The sequence below is a fragment of the Haliaeetus leucocephalus genome, unplaced genomic scaffold (assembly GCF_000737465.1).
Source record: "Haliaeetus leucocephalus isolate CR32 unplaced genomic scaffold, Haliaeetus_leucocephalus-4.0 Scaffold712, whole genome shotgun sequence".
In the NCBI taxonomy this organism is placed as follows: Eukaryota; Metazoa; Chordata; class Aves; order Accipitriformes; family Accipitridae; genus Haliaeetus; species Haliaeetus leucocephalus.
Window position 1 is genome coordinate 4,200,466 of NW_010973148.1, and position 17,713 is coordinate 4,218,178.

A 17,713-nucleotide genomic window follows, 5' to 3' on the forward strand; every position below is an offset into this window, starting at 1 on the left:
AAGGTTAAGAGACACCTACCATGTCCCAGGAAACACTCCATAATCTCACATCAGTCCTAACACACTACGCATCTGAAGGTTAAAAACAAGACCAAAAAAATGTGCACAAAATTACATTTCAAAACAGGTGGAATGATTTGAAAGGAGTTTTAATTATGACATCCAAAACCAACACACACATAGAAAGTACAGGCAAGGAAACGATTTCTTCCACTTGGTTTTTTAATGAATTTGAATAATTATGACAAGGTAGGTAAAAAACTCCAATATGATTACAGCTGTCATAAGACCCCCTAGCCTCTTGCTTTAATCTTAATCTTACCTGCTGCAGACAGAGAATCAGTGTCTTGGTACTCTGAATTTTGTTATTGTGCCTCGTCTTGCTTAGCGTTTCTTTAATGATGTCTCCAAAATCATTGTAGGTCTATTAATAGCAACAAAACAAATGAGAATTATCATTCCCCTTCTTTAGCACTGGGAGTACACAAAACACATGACTGTTCATGTGACACAAGAAGTTCATAAAACACTCCCAATATCAGAATATTCAAGCTAAAATATGAAAACTGGACTTCTTATATTATTTCATATGTAAAGCAATGGTATGCTCCTTTAAGAGTAATGTGAGGATTAAAGTTATACTGAAATTGTTAAGCATTTATTATAACAAAAAAACAAAGCCTCCTCAGGAGAGAAATAAGAGAGTTTTCCATATTTAACCAGTGCTTGCCTTGGGCCCAATGAAGTAAAGTACAAGATCCATATTCAGGTATTTCCAAAGTCCTGTTAGCTGACTCAAGGAAACTGCCCATTCTGTGCTTTCTTGGCTCTCCTGAAACCGACTTCAGAGTAGCTGAAGCTCTACCAGTTGTCTAAACACCAGGACTCATGTGAAATCTAGGCCATCTGCGCATGGACTGTGTGAGCTGTATGAAGTAAGGTGACAGCTTCAGTGTCAGAATCTCTATGCTTAAGACACTCTCCCAGACATAAACTGCTTCTCTGCAATGGCCTCTCTGGAGAAGCTGAGGAGCTGATGTTCAGACATATCCTCTACTCAATTTTCAGTTAATTTGTCTGCAGTGAGGTACCTTTGCAGACCAAAGAAGAGAGACTGGTCCCACTCTTGCTTGATTTTATAGCCCTTTTGTGATTATACAAAGATTCTGAGCCATAAGACTATTAACCCCACATCTTTCACAAACACTGGAGTCACTTTCAAAAACTAAAATGCACTGATAGGCAAAGAAACCTTATCTAAAGCATTACCTTCACATAATACTTATAGATCTCAGCAGCCGCAGACATCTCTACCACATTATACACTATTAACTTGCAATATGCTGCAAGAAGACTCCGTTTTTTGTGCAAGTCGTCAAGTTTGCAACTTTCATCCTTTCTGTCCTCCTCTTCTGTCAGGTCTAGGAAAACAAAAGCATTGAAGCTTTGTTCTGCTACTTTATTCAAGATATCTCAATTTTAATGACCAACTTTCATCCAAATAGCAGACTCAGCTGTTCAGTCAACACACTAAGCAACAGATGCTAGCGCTCATTCCTGCATATTCGGAAAACACAGGTTTATTTCCATTTCAAAGCTAGCAGCTGATGACAATGAAAGTGAGTTTCCACATTTCCACAGTCTTCTACTCTGATCTTCATAGGGCTTTCGCATTTCTACTAGTCAGAATCTCCTTGTACAACACTGCTCACAGCTACAGAACAGAACCAGAGTGCAAAATAAATGGCACAAACACACCAAATGGAAGAGACCAGACAAATTGCAACTGCATTTTTTTTTTTCCTAGAATAACACAGATGCTAGAAAACCAGCACATAAGTCATCGGAAACCCTACAAAAGTTGCCATACACAGCCAACAAGAGAAGAGTTCAGATGAAACTCTCCAAGTGGTTATCAACAAGAGTGACAGAAAAAAGTCATTTCACATCATTAAGAACAAACTAAGTCTCTGGAACATGGGTTAATTACTAGCTGCACAATTTGTGGAAAACAAATACTCTTAAGAGTCTTCCAACACAGCTATGAAGGTGCTTGGGGACAACTTCTTGCAGCAGGAGAGCTGAGGTACACTCTTTCCTGCTGCAAATGTAATCTATCAATTGCCAAAAGGCTTCAGTCTTTGACCTATAATTTTGATGTGGACTGTTTTTGCTTCTGGCACAACTGTGGGCCTGGAAACAAACATAAAGCAAGTGACTGATCAGAAGTATCTTCAAATTAGAGTAAAAACTAAAATGGAGCAGCTGCCAGCTGTGCACACAGACAAGGACACCCATAGTATAACAAACACTCATTCAGGAAGGAATCTGCAATGGGACAACAGGGATCCTTTGTGGGGAGGACTGGGAAATTGAAAGCATCATACAAAATGTGTTTGAAGCAGATCTCAGGCCATCTAGCCCAAACCAGGATCAATTTTATCAGTTTCAGATACATTACATATACAAGCTGAAACATAACCTGCTTCAAAAACTCCCATTACTAGGATACTACAACCTACTTGAGCCATCTTTTCTATTGTATCTCTACCTTTACCAATAAGGATTCTCTTCTACTATTTCCCTGTTGCAATTTAGGTCCATCACTTCTTGCATATACACTGTGACCTAAAGAAGCGTAGTGCCCAAAACTGAACACAGAACTCCATCTGAACAGCTGAAGGAAAGAGTTTAACACAGTAATCTAGAACAATGCTTGGTTTTTCAAAGCATGACACTTGAACTCGGCCTCAAAACCATAATGATCTAACAATCTACTTTCAAAACACTCCCCAAAGAAACCAGCCTTCACAATAACAGCCTCAATGTGGCATCTGAATGTGCTTGAAAAAGGCAACAGAGCAACAACTACTATTTCCCACTAAATCTGCCCTGCACCCCCCAAATCAAAATCCACTAGTCCTTTACTCTGATGGCTTAGAAATGTCTGTGCATTGACAGAGTCACACTGTAACACTTCAAGGCCTTCCTCTAACACCATCATCTGTACCACCAAAGTCAGTCTACTAAATATTTTTACATTCTCATACATCCCTGCATTACATAAGCCCTTTTCATCCTACAGGTAAATTGGCAGCTATTTCCTGTGGCTGATCCACAGTGGATACAGATCAGTGAATAACAGGTCAGCCACTTTGTTTGTAAAGGGGCCCAAGCAAAAAAAAACCACCAAACACCCCTCCAAAACAACAACAAAAAAGTACAGCCCCTTTTCCTGATACATTCAGTGCAGATGACATATGGCAGCAAAAGTGGTAGATTGTTTCTCCGGTGATGAAGATGTCTAACCTTTGCTTTCCTCTTCTTCCTCCATGAAAACATGTTTCTGGATGAACAAAAGCAGTTTTTCCTGAAGTGATGTGCTAGGAAGATAATCTAGAAGTCCAACTGGTTCTTCATTATTATTTGAATCCTGATGACTCAAAATCAGCAACCAGTCACAGAGTATCATAAAGGCCTGTATCCAGCAAACAAAGCCAAAGAAGGATTTAGACACCATGTTACTTTTCACGCCAACTCCACTTTGCATCTCCATCAAACACTACAAATCACAATCTAGCTTCTATCCCACTTCTTCCTTGCAAGCTAAAGATTTCTGTTTGCCCCAACATGTGGTAAAATGCCACAGCTAAGCCCTTCCAGAACTTGTACCTTAGGATAAAGGATATACAAGTACATGCATTAACACTACCTAAAGATTTTCAAACTTCCATGGGAAGGATGAAGAGCTCTATTGTGCTAGAATATCTCTCTTTAACAGATTAATGACTGGACAATTTCTCCAATTTTTTTATTTTTTTAAGTAATATTCATAGCAAGGCATTAATAAAGCAATGAGCAACCAGTACACTGATCAGTCTAATCAGAAAACACAATGATTATCAACTGGCAAATTGAGTCATTCAGATTCAGGCCTTGATTCTGCAGATGGACCCATGCAGACATATATCTATGCTTGATTAAAGCACTAACTTTTGTAGCATTTTAACTAACATAACTTTAATTTTCCTTTAAAATAAATAGCTGAAGATTTTTTTAAAGAGTTATTTCTGAAAAAAAAAGCAAAAATCAATAGAAGGAAATACTATTATGAAAAGAAAGGCAGGCATATAAAAGGAGAACTGAGCATGAATGCCAGTTAAGTAATAGAGAAACACAAACCTTTTCTCTTACATCTTTTTCCTTATGGTGGAGGAAGCACATGCAAATCTGACTGAAACATCTCAGCTCTCTTCTTAGTGCGAAAAGAGTCTCCTAAAAATGTATTTAGGAAAAGTGACAGGACAAATATGTTAGGGACTATGATTCAATAGAGAATTACAGAACAAACAACAGTTGTATCTTTCTTCCACTGATACTATTCATTTACGATAGCACAGCTGATGACATTATGAAAGAAGCGGGACATCTCAGTTGCAACAGCTTACTAGCTGTGAACAACTTTAAAACCATGTCTTGTTTTCAGGCACAATATTTGGGATAGAAGGGTCAATCCATAAAAATATATACTCTGTGCCCCCCCACTGGTGCAGAAATGTGACAAGTACAGTAGGACATGTGCATCTGTCATACTTGCTGAGGCTAGTGGTATTCAGCAAGTCACAAACTCTTTGTTTCTCCACCTGTAAGATGGGCAGCTCTAATAGCATGTATTCCCTTATTCACTTCAGCTTATCCTTATAAAGCAGTGATAATGATTTCCACTTTAGAGATGGAAGTCGAGTCATAAAAACTCTGGTCCATCCCACCTAATTTTCAATGTGAATTGCCTTCTGGAGTTGCTCTTCTCTCTCCCCCTGTTGAGTACAGAGGGAACACAGTTTAACTAGGCTGCTAACTTTGGCACTCAGAAACTTAGACACCTCTATTAGTTAAGATGAATCCAGCAAGAGAGACTATTTGATTTGCCTACGGCCACATAAAAGACTTTCTGATCCTTCACCAGGTCCCAGCTGTTGCACTGCACTGAGCTTTGAGCAGTCAATAGAAGAGAAGTGCCCTTACAGCAGGGCTGGATTTCATCCTGTGCAACTGTATCTTGGTAAGAAAGGGGATCCATCCCAGGGCATGCTGAGAAGGAGCAGAGGGGGAGGCAAAACATTGCTTTAACACTATTGGGGGAGGAGGGGGGGAAGAAACAATCCTAGAGCTGCTGTCCAGGAAATGTTCTTTTTTGCTCTTGGAACTTCTCTCTCTGCCAACATCTAGATTTGGCCCTGCAGAGTGAGCCGTAACGTTGTCCTTCCAGTCAAAATCTGCTCCCATATGAAAGGCCAAATTGAAAAATGTGCCGTCCCATTATCAGTCAAGCTAACTGTCTGGACTGAAAGGCAGAACGTATTAGAGCAGAGAGAGATGCGGACATCCACACAGGAATGGAACGGGACGAGAATAGATAGTGAATCAGTCAACAAACGGGTAACCTCCCTGCTAGCATTTCTCACACAAAACAAATGTCCGTGTCAGTGTCCTGTTCTGTACACACACAGGAGTACCGGGGGAAGGGGACAGAATGACAGAAGGAGCAGCCCTCAGTGTAGTCAGAAATCACCATAAAGAGGAGCCACACAGGTACACATTCACATGTGAACCAAAGCATAAAAACGTTTTCCTCTGGTGTCTTGAACTAGACTTCCTTCCAAAATACCTGCCAGAGCTTGGCACTTTATAAAACCAATTAAGGAAGTAAATAGTCAGCTGATAAGAAAATTACCACTTTCCTCAAACTTTCTGCCAGAAATATACAAGTAAAACAAGAAAATAAAAATGAAACAAAGCAACAGGGCTTCCTGGATTTTTCCTTGAATATTCTTTGTTGCTTAATACAAGAAAACAACAAACTGTTTGGCAGTGGAACAAGTGCCTTATCTCCATCAAGCCCCAGGAATTCAATGCACATGCTTTGCAGTAAAAATAGAGGTGAACCATTGTTCACTTATTCTCTTGCAGACTGAAAAAGCATAAACACTTTAAAAGAAGAGGGCAAGACAGACAGAAAATGCCTCAACTCAGTTTGGTTTCCTCAAGAAAACACAAAAATTATCTTCTTAGAAAGCTTGGGTTTTTCTGGCAATTTGAGAACAGAAAAGCAACTTAAACTTCTAGAAGCACAACTCTGGGTTTCAAAATTACGTGGAGTGGTCAACCTTGGGAGAATTTTCCGAAACCGCAGTTAGTTGCCACAGGAGAGAAAAATACATGCACTGGAGAGCTGGCAGGATCATCTGCAAATAAAAACACATGTCCTTTATTTATATGAAAGGCTCAACAGCAAAAAGCTTAGGACTAAGCAAAGCATCCAACCCTGACATTCTGCATGCTGCTTGCATGACCATTTCTGCACTGTACAGTATTTAGACCCTCAAAATAAACTTAATAGGTTTACATACAAGCAAACGTTGCCTCCTGAGAAACTTCATTACTAAGGTGCTGCTTCTGCAGAACTCTGACACCTTGACAAGCTCAGTGGAAAGTAACCATGTACTAAAAAGGGTGTTCACAGAAGCTAACTATAGCTTAGCTTCTCAGGATTTCTCTGCAGTCTTTGATGAAAGGCAGACTCCTCCAGAGGGAAATTCAGAGCAGAAGCCAAACCTTGGTGCTCCAATGCTCCATCTGAAGGAGTCCACCTCTACCCACTGGCTGCCAGCTCTCTCTAATCAACTAAATTTCACTCTTTCCCAAATAACCTCAAGTTCTTTCCTGAAAACGCAGGCTGATTAACATTCATGACTGCTCAAGTACTTCACCTTGTAAACCCAGGATATACACCTCCACCTTGGCACAGCCAGTGTTTGAGCTGAGGCAACCAGACAATCAAAAGGCTGCAGTTGAGACAACTGGCAAGTACAAACCATCTTCACCAAGAGTCAATCTGCAAGCAAGAGTTTCAAAGTATTCCAATTTCTGGTTACATGCAATCTGTAAGTCCCAACAATTTCTTATGTACTGAGGGCAAGACTGGGCAATGGGAAGTACTGAGCATGACAAAGGATCAATCCAGATGTCAGATGTTTATCATAGTTTTGGACAATCTCCGAAATAAATGAATCTATGGCATGAATTTACCAATTCCAGTAACATTATACCAAAGACAGACTCAGTTTCCCAGACTGAGAAATGGAAACAGTATCTTCCTGTCTCACAGAACACTGATCTATAAGATTATTTAATAACTCCTAATTTTCCTGCTTTCAACAAGAAAAACCTCTTTCAGTGTTAAATATTAACAACTCACCAGAACAGGCAAACTCCCATGTTCCATTTCAAACACCAACAACCTTAAAGTCTTGTCATACAGATTCCACTTGGTGAGATCATGGGCACTGCAAGTGAAAAAGAAACAATAATTATACACTAAGCAAGAAATGAAATCTCACCTGACCAAACAGATTAAATGTATCCTATTTTTGCCTTCATCTGATGTACAGCAATAACATTAAACAACTAATTTTTAATTAGAGGGGGGGGGGGGGAATTAAATCAAGTTTTTCATGATCTAATGCTGCTACCTTTAGCCCATAGCTTTACAGTCTGCATTCTTACAATGAAACTGTAGTGTCTTGAGGAGAGGAAAAAGAAGCTTAAGCTCTGTACTTTTTCCTGTACTCTATCCACACTCTCTAAGTGCCCAAAAAAGTCTAAAGAACAATTTCCCCATGCCGCTTTAAAAGGCTATTTCTAATACTCTTGAGTGTTCACAACTCAACGTTAGACTTTTCTTTGCAAAAGCAGAGCAGCCCTAGCACACAGGGTAGGTAAAAGACACATTGAGAAGGCAGCCCAATTCCCCCACCCTCTACTATATTGCATGATAATTTACTTGGTGAACAATCCCTGGAGAACCAAGCTTTTGACAAATCCATCTTTTAACAGAAGAAGATCAAATAAACTAAAACAAACAAAGCTGATTACATACACTGGGAAAAAAAGACTGCATTCACTATACCCTCTTCAGACTGACCACCAGTGTTGAAAGTAAAGCAGTGCAAAAGCATCCAGCTAGGAGGGAGGCACCACAGAGAGGATCCGTGTGTCCACTCTGACATCCCAACTCTGTAGCACACACTTCCCAGCCACATTAGGGCTGATGCTCCAGACTCAGTAATGAGTCCAGAAAGAATTCCATATCCAAGAGTACAGTTCTGTTAAGAAAAAACTAAACCTTGCAGCACCTCTCATAGGGATCATTTTCATTCTCTTGTGAAAAATCTCATTAAACCTAACAAACAAGAGCAATTCTGACTTTGCACCTGTCAGGTCGACACTTAAGTATATGGGAAAGTAAATTGTGCAAATAAACATCTCACTTATGAAAAGCTGCTACTCTTCTCAAAGCAGAGTGCATCTGGGAAATTTCTCCTGCATCCGTACAAAATCCTTCTTCCTAAATTATGAAAGTTTGGGAAAGAGAAAGGAATTAGCCAGTGTGGGACAAGGCAACTGCCATGTTCTCTTCCCAACCAACCCACAAGCTTGAATTACTCTCCTCCAGCCCTCTCCAGTCCCTTCACCTTTAACCATGCTACTCATGTCTTCCTCTACAGTAAAAAGAAAACAACGCATTGACTGCACAGAAATTTTCTATGAGGAAATGTCCCTGTCACAGCATCCTCCCTAGGCTACAGTATTGCTAACACAGAGTAAAAACTAGCAGTTAGGCTAACACAGAAGTGCTAACCCTCAAACTCACATGGCCATTCACAGTCCCTCACACAGTTGTCAAGGATCTCTGGAAAGCTAGCTGTTCACATGGTGCTGACTCTCCTTGCTTCCAGCTGCCAGATCACATTCAAAGATAGCTAAAAATATATTAAATACTTTCCCATAGATGCAATTGCTGTAGTTTCCACAAGTATACTACGTGATTATGGGAGATGGTATATACAACCAGGAATTAGAAGGGAGGGGTTCCAGGAGAAAATCTCTTTATTTAGATATGGATCACACTACGAAGGAGTTGAAGAATCCCTGGTCTAGCACTTATCTTGTTTCTTGTAAGTACACATTCTCCCACATTGACATAGATATCTATTTAAGACCAACAAAATAAATCCAATCTGAGGTTAGGGGATTTTTTGGCTTGACACATTTTACAATATCCCAGTGTCCAATAAAAACCTGCCAGTGTTAACTCTCATACCATGGCATGACACCTGTTCATGACGGCACAGTTGATCAGATCAGCTGCGGGCTTCTGTTGTTCAGTTCAGCCAGCAAGCTATTCATATCACCACCAGCTGTTTCTGCTTTTTAGAACTAATGAAAAACTTTGAGGGAGACTCTGCAGTCCTCCCTCAAGGGGAAAGTCGTCATTTCAAAGATCCCAAAGCTATACAATCTGCATTACAGACTGCTGGGTTTGGGATTTTTTTTTCCTAGTACTATCTTTACAGCCAAAGTGGCAGCACAAGGGACATCCTGTGTACAGTCAAATATGTGGAAGTACAGAACTATAGCTTTTTGGGAACAGCCTCACCACCTATAGATCCACAGCACTTACTAGCTGATCTTGCACATGGTATCTTTGGCACAGTAACGGAGCAACTACGGAGCTTAGGTCCAGAATATTCAGAAGACATAAAATGCCCTATTGCTGGTGTGGACTACCTCATTTATTATCTTCCCCACTCTATTCCTGCCAAAATACATCTGCTTCATTAAAATGTAAACAGTCAATCTTTTCAGAGGCACAAACCCACCTTTGAAAGCTCTGCTCCTCTTAAGCAGAAACAGCAGGTAAAGAATAGTTCCATATCCCCCTTAATTTTTTTGTCTTTTTTTTTCATAGGGAAACAGTCTGTTTATCTCCACAATGAGTCACACTCACCTTTTGCCAGAAGCCATCTAGTAGCTGGTTAAGCTGTCCCATCAACTCATCTATCAGTTGAGTTCGGGCACTATCTACCAGGCTATAGATGGCAATTTCTTCACTGCAGAGGATATAGTAAGTCCTGGAGGAAGCCTCAAGGACAGACATGTCAGAGTGTTTGGCCACAATGTCTTTTACCTCTCTCAGCAAAGCATCCAAATGCTGCAGGTGATAAAAGGCGTATTATAGGTAAATTGTACAAGAATCCACTTATGCTCTACATACATTTCACTAGGCCCATGTATCTCTATAGGTCATACAACCAACATGAAATAAATGCCAGTCTAAGGAGCAGAGGGGCAGGATTAGAGGACACAACTTTTTCCTGGGTTTATAGCTCTTTTTCATTATTATTCTCTCTGGATCTTCCTAAAGAATGAAGCAAATGCTTTAAGTTCTACTTTAGCAATACACGTTCAGCACTACATAAAAATAAAGATGAAGGTGGGGAATAAAAAAATGCCTTTCCAAAGGGCAGGCATATCTCCAAAAAAATGGAAGTTGTCTCCCTCAGCAGCAGAGGATGGAGAATGTTTCAGATCATGTCAGCAACTGGGGTCTTCACTCTTAGTGAGAGGAGGTAACTTCTGCCATTCTGCTGACTCTCTCTTCCAGTTAAAGTTTTGTGCTGAAATTAACCTAGGAGTGTTTGCCTAACATTACCTTCCTGTAAACATCCCTGCTTAAGAACACATTAAGCTATTTCAAGGATTTCATCTATCTGTTTCTGACCAGCCCTCTCCCATCAGCAGATATACTATCTCCATTCTTATCTTTCAGTTGCTATCATTCCCCAGCAGCTGGGAGTCACTCTTCATGGAGAACGAAACCTATTCTGCAGTAAACTCCTGGGAGACACCAGTTTAGGCACGTGGCATAACCCACCCTGTCTCCACCCAACAATGAAAAACCCAGGGCTGGGCCTACCACATGAAACCACAAATCATTACCCACCAGGGCCAGTCACAGCATATCAAGAACTGACAAGCACTGAGACTTTTCTTTGGCAGCCCCAAAGTAAAGCCTGAATAAGACCACTTTCCTCAAGGTAAGAGATCCTTTCTTTGTATTTCAACAGTCTTCTACTTGTTCCAAGTCCCACTAAACTCTGTACATTGTCACATAAATTTAGTACATTCCACATGAACCGACTACCCCAATTCCTATTCACCTTCCTTAGATGTCCCATACGGTAAACGTCTAAATCATAATACTGAGGAATCTGCAGAAGATTTGCCACTTTTTGTGCATCTGTTGAATACTGCAGAGAAAAAACAGGATATGAGTACACTGCAGGAATTTTAATGAAATATTTAACATGCATTCACAGAGCAGCTGTTAGTTACCTTTGCCAAGAGCTGAGGAAGCACCATAATAAAGTGCTCAGTAATTTTGGTACAATCTTCCAATTGTATTTTCTTCTCTTTTACTGACAGAATCTGCAGATAAAGCAGTTTGTTTCAATTACAAAATTTCTTAGAATTGAGTGGAATTTTATATGTAACCCAAGGTGAACTCACATGCCTTTGTCTAAAGCATATCAAGCTAAGATAAAGATACTTTTCCATGGAGACAACCAGATGCCTTTTTATTTTTTTGTTAACCTTAAATTAGATGCAAATGGCTGAACAGCTATATCTCAGGGATAAAATGTTCACCATTTGTCAATAACATGCTTCAACTGGCTTTCCTCTAATGCTCACCTCCTTCAACATCCACTACTAATAAAAGCTAGAGGTCAAAAGACACTGTGTAGTTTCATAAAAATAAGCCATTTCCTAAGATATACCTACCACTAGGAACATGGTGTCTGGCAAAGTACATAAGGAAAAGAGAATGTGATTACAGGACAATAAATAAGACTTAAGATGCACTGACTTTTTTGGCTGCACCTCTGCCCACTGGAGGATGACCTTCAGCTGCTTCTCTAACCGTTGCGAGGATAATTTCAATGAGAGCACTTTCATGAGCATCACTCAGTGCTGTAAGTAAATCAGTCTCCTTTTAGCATTCACACAAAAGAAAAATGAAGATGCAGCAACAGCTAATGTAAAGCCTACTCATTTATCTGAGCAACTGTGGAAGGATGCTACAGAAAGAAAAATAAACACCTAGAGAGTGTTTGATTTAATTTGAAGAAAATTATTTTCTACATTTTTCCACATTTACTGAACACAAAAACAATTGCTTCTCTCCTGACTAAACTTTTTAGGGCAGTTGGGCTCCCAAATACACAGGCAGTTTTAATGGGGCCTACTCCCACTATCTCATTTAGGAGAAACCTGTTTCTTTGAGTACCAAAATGCTTTAACTCACTGGGTCTACAAACTTTGATTTCAATCACACAACCACCTCCAGTTCTACTACAGCTACTCATAGAATGGTTCGGGTTGGAAGGGACCTTAAACATTTATTTAAGTTCACTTTAAAATAATTCTACAAAAAAATAATCCTCTAGAGTGTTAGATGTCAATGAACTCAACGCATCACTCCTTTTCAGGCATGAACAATAGCCTGACAATACTGCACTTCAATCAATACTTTTAGATTCTTAAGTTTTGGACAAACAAACAAACAAAGTAAATGCTACGTAAGCATTATGGCTTAATTACGCAAGTATTCTTGCAAAGTTTCTGAACTAACATTACATAAATACAGAACATTGAATAAAACAAATATGTTGATATAAATATCACATTGGCAGTGCATTGAGTTGCACCTGCTCTGTGGCTCTTGGTGACCACAATTTGGGATCAAAGGGTACTGCAATATGGAATGATCCTAAACTAGCTGAAGGCAAAGTTAAAAAAACAGTATCAAGAGATTCATTCAGACAAAACTAAGCTCTTTGCTTACCCACCTTCTCCATCTTCTTCAGCATTTTTTAATAGAAGAGTGGTCATGCACTCCCAGTCCTTCAGGAATTTGCCTGCCCAGTCCCACAAGCTGTCTATGAGGTATGCAACATGCTTGTGTAGCTAGGGATTAAAAACACAAGCTTACAGAAGCAAACACATCATTAAAAGAAATACAGCTTTATATGTTCCTCTCCCTTTTTCCAATTACAAAGCTTTGTCATTCACACATACATGCACACATAGTATTCCAACGTATTTAATTTGAGGCTAATCAACATTCAAACACCATGTCTTTAATCTGATACAAAGCAGGAAAGTGGGGAGAAAAAGCAGGTAAAGCAGAAAAAAAACTTTTCTCTTTTTATGATACCCTTCCTTTCTAATTTAAGTAATCTCTTTGAAACTAGCTTCTGTATTGCTTTTATATTGCTGACCATAACAACTAAAAATCCAACCTTGGGACTAGAAACAAGTCAATATTTTAAGCAATGTTTGTGAAATTTTTTGCAGAAAGATTCAAAACTGCTGTGCCTGAGACACTTTGGCCACACGTAGCTCTGCACCACTGCAAAAGCCAAATACTGAAGCATAGCACTTAAGCTGATAAAACTCTCAGTAAAACTAGGCAGTTTAGTCAGCACAGAGCCATGGTACAGCAACCTATATCTGCCTGCAGAAAGACACAGACACATACCAAAAAAATCTCACTCGGTGGCATTAGTCTTTCAGGTTGTTTTCAGAAGCTGCTTCAGCACTGATTCTCTCCGTTAGCATAGTTGCAAATTAGTTTTAATACAACAGAACAGAAATGTCTTCATTAAAAACTCATCCTAGAGAGTGAAACCATTCCAAACACCAAACATTTCAGAGCTCACCACCAGAAATAGTTTTCAAAAGGAAGCCAATACTTGATTTAATATGCAACACTGGATTTAAAAGGCTTACTGCAGGGGCTATTCTCCTCACCTCACTCTCCAGGAAAAAACTTATTAATCTTTTCAACTGGTCAGTACTTGCCCCAAACTTCCCTTCTCCTCCGGGCTGAACTTCTTCATCTCCCTCATGACTAAGCAGCCTGCCAACAGAAAAGGAAGTCAGTCCAGTTCTGCCACATTCTCCTTATACTCATTTGCCAATGTTACACTAATTCTGTCAAGATCCCAAGGACTGTGTTTCTTCTAAACGTCTACTTACTTACTCCAAATCACATTAGACTTTTTTATGAGATGAAAAGAAAAGAGATTAGATTGTTTTCCATTATGAGAGATCTTCTATCCCTGTGGATGCAGAGACTATTTCTGACAGTTTCACAGGTACCCTGCCAGCTTTCTGGACAACAGATGCAGATTCCACAGCGTTGAACACATAATGAGGTAGGCATTTGCTCATGCTTGAAAAGGGGCTTGCTCTAGGCTGAATTTAAGCCTCACCAACAGAGTAGAGATATTACTACCCAACCATTATTCACATCATGGTACATCTCGGAACTGAAGCTTCTTAAAGAAAGCACAGTATCTTGTATTTATAAGAGGCAATTTACTCAACTTCACAAATACAGTGGAAAAACTGTTCTTCCTCTTCTATCTGAAGTATGAAGCATAATACGACACTTTAGTTTCCATTTCCCTCTTTATCCAAAATAAGTGTGACTGTACTCCTCACTAAAAGTGCTAATCCCAAGATAAATACAGGAAGGCCATCACTGCAGATTAATATAAGGCCCAAACGGCCTGGATTTAAGAGCATGACCACACCACTCAATGTCAGTAAAAGCTTATATTTTCAGGAAGTGCTTCTGTTGGTATAATTTATGCCAGCTACGTAAGTAACCTAAGTTAAAAATGCAGACATTGAGGAGATTTCATGCAAACCAAGAAGAAGCAGGGGGAAGCATAAGCATTTATACTAAAACTTTTAGCAGTATCACCAGGGAAAGGAGGGTGTCACTAACATCTCTATCACACCAGAACAAACATTTGTGTACTGGCATAAGTGCCAGAGAAAACTGGGCAAACAAGAACAAGGATGAGGTTTACAGGGTCAAAGTGTCCACACTGCACTGGAAAGCTGGGTAGAAAAAAATAAAGTTATCAGGGCAATCACTTCAATGGCAAAAAGCAGCAATGTTACAAGAGGAAAACCACCTGATTTATAATAGAATATTAGGACCAACACAAAAGACTAAGTAAGACTAGCAGATGTGATAGAAGACTCATCAAAATAGAAATTTATCTTTATTTGTCTTTCTGTTGGACTTGGCTCCCCAAACTCCAGAATATCAGCAATTCAGCTAGATAGGAACAGACAACTAGGAGGAGATTCTGCAAGTGTGGAAAGACAAATCATTATTATTTCTGAATTTTTCCCCACAGAAGTCTTGCCAAAATATTTTTCATTCCTCTTTGTAGGACAAAATTATTTCTCTCAGATGTAGAGAGAGAATATTTATTTCTTCTCTTTTTAGCACGCCAACTCCATTCACTTCATGCAACCATTGTTATAAGAAGCCAATTTATAAGAGTTACTCCTGGGGAAGATAAACCCTGTACTTCATTAACCTGACAGAAAATTGGGAGGGCTTTTTAATCTGCTGCATCTCTCATTATTCAAAGCCTCTACAATGTATAAGGCAACTTCCAAAGGGAGAAGAGGAGGCCATTTTTGTGATTAATCACCAAAGCTATGGAAATCCAGCAGATGCCAGGTGATGAATTAACTTGTAAGAAGCAAAGCAACAGGAAAAAAGTAAAAAGAAAGAAGGTATGCTCTCAACATAGCACGGCATCTGTGGATCAGTCAGTTGTTTCATATTCTCTGTGTTACTCTTGCAACTTCTCTCATGCCTGTTGTGCCAGGGCTGTGCAGGGGAACAGATGATTACCCCCAGACAGCATTTCTCTTCTGATTCAGCAGAAGAAAGCACATCTACTACCCTCGTGGTACACACTTCCAGCAGAAAAATGAATGCTTAATGTCTCTCTTAAATAAATCCACCTTCATTCTGAAACAAATGAGAATATGCAAGAAGTAGGTATGCAGGCAGGCAGATACCTTTTATAAAGGAACTCCCCAGCTGCTACTGCAAGTGGACGGTGCGTGGTATAAACAAACTGGTATAATGTTTCACAGTCTTCAGTTGATAACACATCCCCACAGTTCCTAGGCAAAAATAACAACGGAAGTTATAGTTCAGGTTTATCTGCAAAGAATATTAGGAATGCTATGTCCAGCTTTTACTAGACCTGATTCTCCATAGCTGTACAACTTGTTTACACAGCTAAATTTTTGTAGGACATATCTAAAAATGCTGTCAAACAAAACTGGCAGCATTCTTTTACTCACTGTGTAAAGAAACAGAGGTTTCTGCAAGCCATGAGGAATCAGGCCCACTGCATGGACATGAACATTAATTTAAAGTGTAGTTAAGGTTGATTAGTGGTCATAGTAAAAAGACTAATAGTAATAAAATAGGAAAATCGTGCCTCTACTTTATGCTTAGATGTTCAACATAGAAGATAATAAACAAGAAACAACCTTCATTTTGCACTACAAATTATTTTTAAATTATTTATTACTGTATTTTAAAACCTATATTCTATTACACTAGGCTTATACAGTAACATGTAAAAAGAAATCAAAACACATTTTTGATAGCATGCTCATGACTGTGACCTTTCTGTGCAAACACACTCAAAGTCACAATTTTTTTCATTCAGCTACACACCTTGAGAATACCACATGCCAACTAGTAAACCTAGAACACTCTGTGAGAGGTGGAAATGGTATTAATATTAACCTTTTACAAAAAGGAAACGGAAGCATCAAGGTTGAATAACGCACTGAAGAGATACCAGAGGAGTGAAGACCAAAGCAAGGATTACAGTTTCAAAATGCCTGCTTCTTACTGCCATAGCAATGTCATTGGACTAAGCTACTTCAGAGAATGAAAGGGCAACATGAGATCCTTACACTTACTACAGCAAGGTGAGGGGAAAGGCATTTTATTTATTACTGCACTCAGTCCTCAGGTAGTAACAGTTTAAAACCATCTACAGCTGTGATCCAACACCTTCTCTAAAACTGAGTATTCATGGTCTTCATTTGCTGGGAGTAATGTCTTACAAAAATTAGCAGCCCTTCCTGCGATTGCCCATTTGTCTCCAAATCCATTGCATCACCGAGCATCCTCACAAGTCACAAAGCCCCAAAACATCCTCCAACCTGACTGAAAAGAGTGAGCTCACATTAGGTGAGAGTATCACCGGAGTGTCCACTGCAAATATTTTTTAGCACTGTCTGGGATTTAAAATCAGTAGGGGTGGGGGAACAACAACAAAAAAACAGTACTCATTTCTCAAAGCCAATAGCCTCTGATTTGTAGAAGTCGATACCCCATAATTTTTAGCTTTACGATATATTTACTTATGTATCACTTGAATTTTTCACATTTTTTTCCATGGTTGCTTACAGTGGTCACTGGAAGAGTAAAAAGGCCTTTACATGGAAGTGTATGGTATGTCCCCAAAAGTGATGGGTCAATCTCACGAGATAATGCTTGCCCTCAACCAAAAAAACCAAAAGCTGCCTTACATACTTCGGGCAGGTTTTGGTGGCCTCTTTTAACATGCAATTCCCTTGAGTATATATTTGCAGCAACAGGACATACAGAAAGTGCTCTGAATATATGTATTGTGAAATCAGCATAAAGGAAAATATTTATGCAACTCTTATTCAGCCATCTACAGAACTGGGGAAATAGAGTAAAAATGTGTTTATTGAGGTTAAACAGTTAAGAAATTGAAAGAGGTAACATGGTGCAGTAGAGTACACAAATAAGCATTGGTGTGTCCTGTGAAGCCATGAATGAAGTATCAAATTTATTAAACTTCTACACGTTTTACAAGTGACAGTAAAACAAAGACTGACAACAAATTGCACTTACAGGAGTAAAAATACATGATAT

The 17,713-nt window shown here is 39.3% G+C and overlaps 1 protein-coding gene across 1 annotated transcript in view; it reads right to left on the minus strand.

The window, feature by feature from the left end:
* LOC104839898 (cohesin subunit SA-2-like) overlaps positions 1–17,713 on the minus strand; it is a 60,690-nt gene that overhangs the window by 9,260 nt on the left and 33,717 nt on the right. The window contains exons 13-26 of the mRNA XM_010580484.1: positions 15,802–15,909; positions 13,717–13,825; positions 12,753–12,870; positions 11,771–11,874; positions 11,239–11,331; positions 11,064–11,153; positions 9,851–10,054; positions 8,331–8,407; positions 7,259–7,346; positions 6,168–6,245; positions 4,183–4,272; positions 3,310–3,478; positions 1,270–1,421; positions 323–424 (exon numbers count right to left, since the gene is read on the minus strand). Coding sequence (XP_010578786.1) covers positions 323–424; positions 1,270–1,421; positions 3,310–3,478; positions 4,183–4,272; positions 6,168–6,245; positions 7,259–7,346; positions 8,331–8,407; positions 9,851–10,054; positions 11,064–11,153; positions 11,239–11,331; positions 11,771–11,874; positions 12,753–12,870; positions 13,717–13,825; positions 15,802–15,909 — 1,582 coding nt within the window. The remainder of the gene's footprint in view (positions 1–322; positions 425–1,269; positions 1,422–3,309; positions 3,479–4,182; positions 4,273–6,167; positions 6,246–7,258; positions 7,347–8,330; positions 8,408–9,850; positions 10,055–11,063; positions 11,154–11,238; positions 11,332–11,770; positions 11,875–12,752; positions 12,871–13,716; positions 13,826–15,801; positions 15,910–17,713) is intronic.